The sequence below is a fragment of the Rhagoletis zephyria genome, unplaced genomic scaffold (assembly GCF_001687245.7).
Source record: "Rhagoletis zephyria isolate East Lansing unplaced genomic scaffold, Rhagoletis_zephyria_1.1 Rzeph_scaffold_00886, whole genome shotgun sequence".
Taxonomy (NCBI): Eukaryota; Metazoa; Arthropoda; class Insecta; order Diptera; family Tephritidae; genus Rhagoletis; species Rhagoletis zephyria.
The window spans coordinates 92434-102729 of record NW_016157970.1 but is presented as its reverse complement, the minus strand read 5'-3'; the positions used below and the strand labels follow the sequence as shown (position 1 = coordinate 102729).

The 10296-nt window shown below is 38.4% G+C and overlaps 2 protein-coding genes across 6 annotated transcripts; one reads left to right on the top strand and one right to left on the bottom strand.

Annotated features, from left to right (window-relative positions):
- The first annotated feature begins 344 nt into the window (after positions 1–344).
- AIMP2 (aaRS-interacting multifunctional protein 2) lies at positions 345–3382 on the top strand. 2 transcript variants are annotated; one of them, XM_017614714.1, is made up of 5 exons: positions 345–640; positions 718–837; positions 2363–2527; positions 2604–2832; positions 2895–3382. In XM_017614714.1, the coding sequence occupies exons 1-5, from the start codon at positions 521–523 to the stop codon at positions 3269–3271; spliced, it is 1011 nt and encodes a 336-aa protein (XP_017470203.1). In that variant the 5' UTR covers positions 345–520; the 3' UTR covers positions 3272–3382. The 2 variants fall into 2 exon arrangements, with proteins under 2 accessions (XP_017470203.1, XP_017470204.1); XM_017614715.1 differs by lacking the exon at positions 718–837 and having other exon boundaries at positions 351–640.
- Positions 3383–3763: 381 nt separating this feature from the next.
- Positions 3764–7844, bottom strand: Hr78 (Hormone-receptor-like in 78). Of its 4 annotated transcripts, XR_001847388.1 has the most exons (9): positions 7447–7842; positions 7278–7386; positions 7066–7203; positions 6811–6990; positions 5709–5972; positions 5578–5649; positions 5088–5507; positions 4050–4911; positions 3764–3995 (listed from the first exon to the last, which is right to left on the bottom strand). XR_001847388.1 is itself a non-coding variant. In XM_017614713.1 (8 exons), exons 2-8 carry the CDS (start codon positions 7303–7305, stop codon positions 4109–4111), a joined length of 1899 nt encoding a protein of 632 aa, XP_017470202.1. In that variant the 5' UTR covers positions 7306–7386; positions 7447–7844; the 3' UTR covers positions 3764–4108. The 4 variants fall into 4 exon arrangements, 3 of the variants coding, with proteins under 3 accessions (XP_017470202.1, XP_017470201.1, XP_017470200.1); XM_017614713.1 differs by having other exon boundaries at positions 3764–4911; positions 6817–6990; positions 7447–7844; XM_017614712.1 differs by having other exon boundaries at positions 3764–4911; positions 7443–7842.
- Positions 7845–10296: the final 2452 nt, after the last annotated feature.

The window sequence follows — 10296 nt, the reverse complement described above, 5'->3', positions numbered from 1 at the left end:
GAAAAAAGTAATTTGTTCTAATTGGTTCATGATAACAAGCATAACAAATTTGACGGCTAATAATCTGAGATTTGCCTGTGTAAACGGGGTGATTAAAAAGTGAGCTTTGATTTAGATAATATTGATGTGTGAACATACTTTTAGGGTTTACACCGGAAGCTACTGTCATGAAAATAGCAAAACATGCACACTTATTCACTAATATATGCATACTTTTCCATATTAGCGTTTTTGACAACTAGTACGTATTTATTTATTGTCTTGATAGCATTGTCTAATGTAAACACGCTGTAAGCGAGTGGTAATTCGTCTACGAGAGAAAACCTCGAATATCTGAACAATCGAGACAACCGATTAAAACGTCTTGGGCTCGCCCGTCACTACTCTATTCCACGCACCCCTTTGGCTGTCAAACGAGAATTTTGCTTTTTATGCAAAAAAAAATCCAATTGGAAGTCGAAAATCGCCACCGAAAAACTACGAATTCTTAAAAATCAGTTATAAAAAAGTTGAAACAAATATGTACGAATTAAAAACACTTTTGCCGGAACATGATATAAAATTACCAGCTTGCATGTATCCGATGAAAGTGCTCAACGCTTCGTTGGCAGCCACTCCTGCAAAAGCTAACGCAAGCAGCGTAAGTGCAGATGTTTTAATTGAACGATTTTTTTAGTTTATTTGAGAATAAATTAAAAATTGTGCATTGTGTTAAAGGGTTTTTGTAATGGCAATTATTCTATCGCCACGTCCGCTATCAACTCCTGTGGGCCGAAGAAAAATGGGTGCGTGCTTGATTTGGACAGTTTAAGTGCACAAATTCAGACTTTACTCAAGGTTAATTTTCAAAATTTATGTATAATTTAATTTTTATTTTAAGTATGTATATGCTGTGTTTCTGTTTAAACATCATTTTTAGAAACTAACTCAATAATTGTGTAAAGAACATGAATACGAACTCCGCCAAATGCATGTAAAAAATGCGGATGCCATTAAGATACATAAATGTAAAGCCTTCAATGTAAGTTCGTTTATTTAAAATTTTAATTTCAATTATCAGCGGACGTGGCGCTCCAAAAAACTAAACTATTGACGTTCTATCCTTAAACAAGCCTCTGAATACCTTAGTACTCGTAAACAAACCTCTTGCTGTGGTACATACTTATTTATATATGTATACAAGTGCTGCCGCAAACTAACTCCTAAAACCGCCTTCGCCTAGATGCCTCATAAAACTGTAGGTCCTTCCAATTATAAAAAAAATATCCGTTGCTCGACGAATAAAGAAAAAGTGTGATCTAAACACTTTTAGAGAAATGCGATATGCCTCTCTTGTATTATGGTTGTTAATGCATTTCGAATACAGTCTCTGATTAACTTTCCTTAACAGACATATACCTCACTACTTTATCAGTTGAAGCATGTGCAAATTATTTTTAGTTTTATTTTCAAATACATATCGTCGATGTTTTTGCAAATCCGCCCATCGCCCAATTGCAAAACCGCTTATCTTACGGCACTCAAATTTTACAACAGCGGAAAAACGGTTTATTCCTTGAAGGCATTGCCTTGATAGGCGGTATTTTCTCTAGCTATTATTTTACAAGTTTGTTGTTTTAATAACGATTCAACGATTTTTATGCATAAATCTCGATGCCTGGAGTTTAGAGAGGGTTACCAAATCGCAGTTTTGTCACAACGGCGATTAAGGTGGTTTTGCAACTGGTCGATGGGCGGTTTTGCAAAAACATCGACGATATGTACATTCAACAGTTTCAACTTGACAGTATGTATGTATACATGTACAGTCCACGACAAAACGATAGCACTTCAACATTTTGATCAGTTTTGACTTTATCTTTGGTTTGTTTAATGTTTTTATTTTTCTTTAAAAGTATGTATGAACATGTAGCCCTTTATCTAACAAAGGACATATACATATGTATGTATGGATTTATATGGGTGTTGTTGGTTAAAAATACATACATTATTCAAAAATTAATTAACCTTAAAAAAGCAAAAGAAAAGTAGTCAAAACTGTTCAAAACTTTGAGGTACGTGAATAACATTCACTAGTTGCTCCCCCGACTGTATCTGATATCTGTATGTATGTACAATAGAAATGTAAAAATGCATGGTCTATTTTAATCCCACGCATACGTCTTCTAATGGCATTCTGTTTGTCATCTGACATTTCTTAGTTGCTCAGAATTTTACCAATGTTTTAATAACTCGAGGATAGGTTGCATTTGGTGAAGAACAAAATATAATAGAAATGCAAAATATATACCCCGTACTAACATAATAAATCATACTAGGTATTCTCATTGATATTAATAACAAAATCCTTGCTTTTTTATAGTCATCAAATGATGCCTCATCCGTTACCACTCGACAAGAAAAAGTTTTAAAGCAACTACAGGAATTAAAACAACAGATGGCCAGCATACGGGCCACTCTGGGTCTTTGTCAAAAGGGATCGGAGCACTCTGTGCAACAAAGTTTGCAGAATGGGGGCTTATTAGAGGTAGGAACAAGTTTTTAATTATTGCGAGGCACATTCTTAAACAACATAAATAAAAAAACATACAATATTTTTTCAGGAACCTCTACATGATATAGTCATTAATGGACATCCTAACTTCATACCTTATGCTTTGTTAGCGCTAAAGAATGCCTGGAAAGATCTCTTTACCATTGACGTGAAAACATTTAAGCACTCTACTATGCCAGATATTGGCAAAGAGGCTGCCGATTTTGAGAAGAAATTAGCACAAGTGAAGGTTGATCCATCAAAGCCAAAAGTGAATGTGTCGTTGATTTGGAAAAATTGTAATTAAGTGTTTAATAGTGCTCACCACTCATTTTAAGGACTAAATATCTTCCTTTTTAAGGTGAACATACTGAGATGATCAGCTCGCCCACCATGTATGTGCCCATCTACGGTGAAGTAAATATTGTTAGATATTTGGGTCGTGTTGGCCCACCTGCTTACCGCTATGAAGACTCGCCAAACTGCAATGAAATCGATGCTGTACTTGACATTTGCTACCAGCTATTACGTTGCACAACGAGCAAGAGTCGTGCTGCAATGCTGCGTGAACTTAACCTACGGTTGGATAAACAAAAATATTTTAGTGGCGATGAAATATCAATTGCAGATATTGGAGTACACAGTTCGCTGAAACGCTTGCCCGCCATAACAGCGAGGGACCTCACACCGACTTTAACCGAATGGCGAAAACGTGTACAACTTATAGCGCAATTGTAAAGAATAAAAACTATGCAGATTTACGGCTATATTATTAACGAAAACGAAGTGTAGTTTTGGTAAAAAAGTTGACTTTATTTGCAAATTAAAAATGCGCATTATGCATACATATGTATTTATGTATAAATTATTTTAGCTAAATCTATGACATATGTAGTAGCTTGACCTTAACTCACTGCTACTTTAAAATGTAAAATTTACATTCACTTGTAATTGCCAAGATCTGATCTTTATTATTTGCACTTAAATTTTTGCAATGCCTTTGTGAAATTTGAAATTTCACGCTCATTTCGCTGCTTTGCTCATAACTGGTAGCAAAATATTTAGAAACATAAAAGTGCTAGATTGAACTTTTATACATATATTTACTTCAGTCTGTTATTATTGTCACTTAATTATGTATAATATAATTTTTATTGACTTTAAAAGTTAGCATTAGCAGAATGCAATGCATTTACTAACACTCAAGTGCGGACTTGAAACTTCTAGGTTTGTTGTAATTTATTTAGCTTCCCAGAACACGTATTTAAGTCGGTTACCCTAGTTTGGGGAAGAAAGCGAAGCCAAGTGGAGTTGGTCTTCGAATGCTTAAGTACTAGCCATCCAAGTCGCTGTTATGCGATTTCAATGAGACTACGATATTGAATTGAAGGAGCGCGGTGGGTGATCCCCGGGTGGATGCAGTCGAGTGCTTGCTCTGAGAGCACAGCAAAGGTGACACAGTCTAGAGTTAGAGGTATTACTTCCGTGGACAAAGTGTTAACCGACATAAACTTACTTTCATTTCGTGGAAAATTCTTGCCATTTGGCGCTTAAAGCCGCTCAATGAATGACTTATTATAGGCTTGTGTTGGCGCTCAGTGTTAAAATATAAGGTATCATATTGTCAATCTGCACTTGTCCAATTAAGCTAGAAAAAAATAATTCTTCCACAACATCCGATTCTAAGGCCGCTAATGGTAATAGAGTGAGAACCAGCGTACTAAAACGTTCCTCCGCTTGCATTTCATTACCTAATTGACTTGCGATATGTTTACTTAAGCTTGACAGTACATAAAGTTGTACGCGTCGCACAAAGTCTCTTACATTGCGTTCTCGATTTCTCGGTAGCATGTGCGGGTTAAAGAAAATAGCGAGGCGCAGCAGTGCGAATTCCATGTCATCCAAATCCAATGCGAGCGTATCTTGAATATACGAATGCAGACGAGAAATGTGCTCACTCAGCTTTCGTATCTTTTGCGGTTCGATTTTTTCAATCTCTGCCAGTTGTCGTACATTTGCCACCAGCGTGGTAATAATTGTGCTAACCGACAGGCTACGTACTTGTGCTAATGCTATTGCCAACAAGCCGGGCCAGCTGGCTCGCAGCAATTTAATTTGAGAGCGTATGTCCAGTTGATCGAAAGCCATTATTTTACGCATCCAAAAGATGCTAAGGAAAATTATGCGTGAACCAGTTTCACAAATGTAATGAAGATTGAGATAAGCTGACACCAAAGTGGGAGCTTGAAGGTTAAAAGTGGCTTGAGCGTCCGACAACACTTCATTCTCGAAGACAGACTCGTTTATAACGAAATTCTTTATATTCCCAACTCCAAGTATCGCTTCAGCCAAATCGTATACATCCTCGGCGCCGCTGTCTGGAAGGTTTAGAAATATCTAGTTAAATTTGTAGACGGCGAAAACATATATACAATGCATATACAATACGAAAAGAGCCGATCCATGAATATGCGGGAGCCGAATGAAAGGTAATATTACTTTTTAGAATGGGGTTAAGTTACATGGAATTTTTTAAACTAACTTTACTACGAACCTTCGCCCATGTCTTCGTCTTCTATTTCGCTTTTGATGATTGGCGATCCATCGGTGTTGCCACTTATGCTTGCACCGCCTGCGGCCAAGGACAAACGGTCCAATTGATTTTGAATGGGAATCAGCAATTGTAATGCTTTTTCAATAACACGTCTGTCCAATGACACCTGTATTTGTGCGACCGCTGTGGCAGGGCTGTGCATTGGGTCAATGTTAAGGTTCAAATTTTGGGTGTTATTATTATTGGCGTTTGTGGTTAGGTTTTGTAGGCACGTGGTGCTGCTATTGTCCAAAGATTCGTCATCATCTTCATCTTCATCGCCGATCTTTGCCAAATCCGGTGAATAGAAGAGCGACTGTGGTGGTTGAGTTTGCGCAGAAAGTTCTTTTTCTTGTTGAAAGTTTTTCGCATTTTGTATTACTAGAAAACAAAAATATTTATAAATAATGGCTGATCTACAGCGATAAAAAATTGTGTATATATTTTGTACTTTGTCTCATATCAGCAAAAGTAAGGTGAAATGGTAAAGGTGGAACGGCTACATCAGCATTGTTTGCCATTGCTAAAAAGGAAATACTTTTCGTAAAATTTTTTTATATTTTATTTCGCAACAAATCTTACCTTGTCTCATTTCAGGCAATGCCAAATTAAATGGAAATATGGAAGAAGGCTTCGAGGTCGATGGTACTTCATTGTTATTGGCGGGTACACCGCTGTTTGCTAAGTTATGACTAAATAGCATATTTCCTCCACCGGTAGCAGAATTGTTGGCATTCAAAGCAGCTGCAGCTGCCGCAGCATTAACTGTTGAAGTAGAAGAGCCCGAAGAAGAGCTGCCGGCAAACTCCTTCTTATCAACAATCGGTTTTCGTTCATGTTGAACAGCTACGTTGAAGAAATGATAAAACATACTATTTATTGTTGATCTCAATAGAGACGAATAATGAATATGATTATGAGCGTGATTGAGCCAAGAACGTTGTGCGCTGCAGCTACATAGAAGCACGAAATCCTGTAGATAAGGGCTAATTTGATTTTCAGCAAAGTTTTTGGTAAATTATAAAATTAAATTGATCTAATTCTTAATTGATTGATGAGCTTTCATGGTGGTATAGCCAACAAAAATTTAGGTTAATCTCGTTACGATGAAAGTTGGGTCTTCGCAATCGGAATGATCCAGATCTATATCTGGCCAAGGGCTGTCAACACAACACAACACCCAACAACAACAACCCAACTTTAAACCGAATTAAAATATTTATCAATATATAATCCTAACCTTGCAATTTTTTAATTAAACTTCGTTATTCAGGCAGGGAGAATAATCCTTTTTTCAATTTTGTGTTTGCTTTACTAAACATCAGTACCATTAGTTTTTAATTCTAGAGATAGGGCCTGTTCGAGGCGCGGAATAAAAGCGGCATTACTGCCGCACTGATGAAAATTTGCAACACTGTTGCAACTGCCCAAATGATAACACGTTGCTAGAAATTCGCACCGATCGTGATACTTTAATAATTCGCGCAACACTGCAGTTGTGATTGCAACTCGAACAAGCCCATGCTGCTACATTGAAGTTTGGTAGTATACCAAAGAAACGAGCGATTTAAGATCAAGTCCTATTCACAAAATCTCGTCCCGTATCCTATTTGTGTATACTACTATTTAGCAGAAAGCTTTAAAGGATAAAAATGTGTTGTCGAAATAAATGAAAAGTATGTACAATCACTTCGCATTCCGCTGGCTAAACATTTTTGTAGACGACAAAATTGACAGCGATTGCGATGATGTTTGGTTACTTCACAGTTCATCGAGCCTCGGCATTGATAACCCAACTGCTTGCGTATGGAACGCTTGAAGAAGCCCTTGCAACCTTCACATGATATAGCTCCATAGTGGCGACCTAGTAGAAATTGGTATTAACCTATTTTTCTAAAACATATAACACATATTATATTCATTATCTATGTTAACGTACCTGATGCGCGATCTCCACATACCAGACACGTTTCAATGCTCATATTGGCCGCAGTCGTGTTATTCGCTACACTGCCACTACTAGTACCATTGCCGCTTCCAGTAACGTGATGCACAATTGTAACTGCTGCTTTGTTATCTACGAATGTGGTGGGAAGTAAGAATCATAAACAGTAACATAAAACATGGAAAACCTTACGCGTTTATACATACCTTCGGTTTTGAAACCATTTGCGCCCATATCGGACGTGATACATATACCAATGCAAACACTTCAGATGCTCTTATTTGTACGACCTTAGTTCTATCTTCTATTGTGTGACTTGAAGCCAAAGTTTACAATTAATATGCACAGTGCATTGATAGTCCAGCATGTACCTACGACTGATTATTTCCACTGGTTTAATTGTGTTCTTTTATGTTGCTTTCCGCTACATTGATGTTCTTGGGAGGTCGCTCAACTTCGGTTCATTCGAGGTCAATATGTCTCGAACACACTAATTTGGAAGCACATGGAAACTGATAACATGTATTAATAAATATATTTAAGTAAGAACCTAATCACTCATGCAGTGACAAAAAGCAAAAAATTATTATTCAAAGGCAGAATGCCTAAAATTGCTCAAAATCACAACTCCTACACCCCTTTTTCTTATCTTCTATTGCACTTGTCGTCGATTAGCATGGTTGCATTGAAAATTGAAACGAAAAAGTTCTTGTCGGCATTGCCAGGAGCGTTTGTTAAAAAAAAAATTATAACTCAAGTAAATATAAATTAAGTGCATAACAAATTCTTAGACTGCAATAGGGCTGTTCAGGATCTTGTGCACATTAGAGGTGGCAGATATTTGCCTACCTGTGACTTTGTCACGGTTACTCAAAAGTCAGGTGTAACTGCCATGACATCTTCCAAAAAGTCACCGTGATTGCAGTTCCAGAATAGCAGTAACAGTCGCAGTCACTGCTACGAAATGTGACTGATAAAGTAGCAGTCGCTATTACATATCGAGAAACTGCGACCAGTTATTTAAGACTAAAATCTGATTAATACTTTTTAATATTAGAATTTCACATTGTCGCTAACTGGTTACAGAATCTCCCGTCAGATTTTTATATCTACATATCCTCTGTGTAGCGACCAACCACCCGTATGGAAGCGAACTAAAGCGAGAAGGCGTAGAACTTCGCGTGCGCTGGGTTTGGGTCCCGCTACGCTAAAACCCTGCCCAATCAAAAATACAAACACGTCTCTGAAGAGAGCCTCTTTTTTCATGAGGACCATGGCAAATGTATAAAGGACTGTGATTTGAGGGTATGCATCTGGAACAATCGGGCCCTTAATGGGGAAAATGCCTCTGCCCGGCTGATTGATGTCCTCGTGAAGACAAAAGCCGACGTCACCGCCATCCAAGAATTACAATGGACTGGGCAAGGTGAGGAATGCCTGGGGCCTTGCGACATCTACTATAGCTGCAATGTAAAGAAGTGCGAAGTCGGTGTTTGATTTGTGGTGAGAGAGGGCCTCCGTCGCCAAGTATTGTCGTTCATCTTGGTGGACGAACGTCTGGCCACAATTCGCATAAAAGCGAGATTCTTCAGTAACTCGCTGACTTGCGCTCACGCCCCGGCGGAAGAGAAGGACGAAGTGTCCAAGGATAGCTTCTATGAGCGCTTGGGGAGCACATACGAGCACTGCCCCCACCGTGATATCAAAATCGTGCTTGGCGACTTCAATGTCAGGCTGGGCAAGGAAAGGATCTTTGGAACCACTACGAGACATCGTAGTATGCAGTGCTAGGATCGAGCAAAAAAATATCCATCAAGCTCGTAGCTGCCTCCACGACGGATGTCCAGAAAGTTCTTAAATTATGGAGGGGAGACTTTTCTACCAAACTGAATCGCAGCAGCACTGAAAGCTGTGGAGAAGATAAACCGGAGCCCCCGTCAATGATGACGGAGTCGATATTCCACCACATAGTTATGACGAGGTAATAGCAATTACGCGGCTGAACAACAACAAAGCTGCTGGAGGTGACAGCCTGCCAGCTGAGCTATTCAAGTACAGTGGCGAAGAGTTGATGAAGTGCATGCAATGCATCAACTCTTATGAAGAATATGATAAGATACCAGCATTCCCGACCACTGAAATTTAAGTGGGCTCTTCCTAATCCAGAAAAAAAGCGACCCCGCCATTCGCGCCAACTGCCGCGGGATTAGCCTTCTATTTAGCATGGGATACAAAGTCTTATCGAGCATATTGTGTGAAAGACCGAAGCCCACCGTCAACGAACTGACTGGAGCTTATCAGTGTAGCTTTAGATATGGTAAATCCACCCTAGACCAGGTAGAGAAAAGACCCGTGAGAAAAAATTGACACTCATCATCTATTTGTCGACCTCGAAGCCACTTTGGACAGCACTAAAAGGAGTTGTCTATACGCCACTATGTCTGAATTTGGTATCTCCGCGAAACTGATACGGCTTTTTAAACCGACGTTGAGAAGATAAAAATTTTCTTCAAAAAAAATTATGAAAAAATTAATTGCTGCTTCCATGGATATTGCAACACACGCAATGAATGTAAGGATAAAGCTATGTATAAGAGGCACCGCGTACTACAGACTTTATCGGCCGCCTATTTAAATAGCAGGGCTCGCTTAAATATGTACATACATGAACCAACTTAACCGCGGTGCCGATTAAATCCGTGGTGTGCGATAAATCTAAAACATTTTAAACAAGAAATATTACCGTCATCTACCGTACCGTATATCTAAAATAACATGCGAAAGTCCCCAAGTTCTATAATGTAGCAGTGGCCACATTGCTTGTTTTTCACAGACACGGTTTATGTCAAAAAATTTGAAGTGAAACTACCTTCTAAAAATTATTGTATCCTGTATTGTTCCTTTCCGGTCATATTTCATAAAAATAAATAGGGCTAGGAATCTCATGCAAATGCATGTTTTTATTGGACATTTTCAAATGGAAATTATTAAGTTATATTTAAGCTAAGTGTACACGGTAGACAAATATCGGTAGAGTTTTACTGAAATAGAAATCTCCTCTCTCAATTAAGTACACATGGTAGAGCAACTCTAGGAGATATTCACTCACTCACTAGAATCAAAATAGAGAAATCTCAGCAGGGAGCAGGCAGAACGAAATTCAGGGGGCCCTCCTATAAAAATAAAGATTTCAAAACCAATAACTTACTTACTGAAAAATTGTTT

Bases quoted from the DNA above. Each gene is read 5' to 3' on its own strand.
- Hr78 (XM_017614712.1), bottom strand. From the start codon at position 7,305: ATGGGCGCAAATGGTTTCAAAACCGAAG. The intron at 6,991-7,065 runs GTACGTTAACAT...AATTTCTACTAG, and splicing joins ATGTGGAGATCGCGCATCAG to GTCGCCACTATGGAGCTATA. The intron at 5,508-5,577 runs GTACAAAATATA...TTTGTTTTCTAG, and splicing joins TTTTGCTGATATGAGACAAA to TAATACAAAATGCGAAAAAC.
- AIMP2 (XM_017614714.1), top strand. From the start codon at position 521: ATGTACGAATTAAAAACACTTTTGCCGGAACATGATATAAAATTACCA. The intron at 641-717 runs GTAAGTGCAGAT...ATTGTGTTAAAG, and splicing joins CAAAAGCTAACGCAAGCAGC to GGTTTTTGTAATGGCAATTA. The intron at 2,528-2,603 runs GTAGGAACAAGT...ATATTTTTTCAG, and splicing joins AGAATGGGGGCTTATTAGAG to GAACCTCTACATGATATAGT.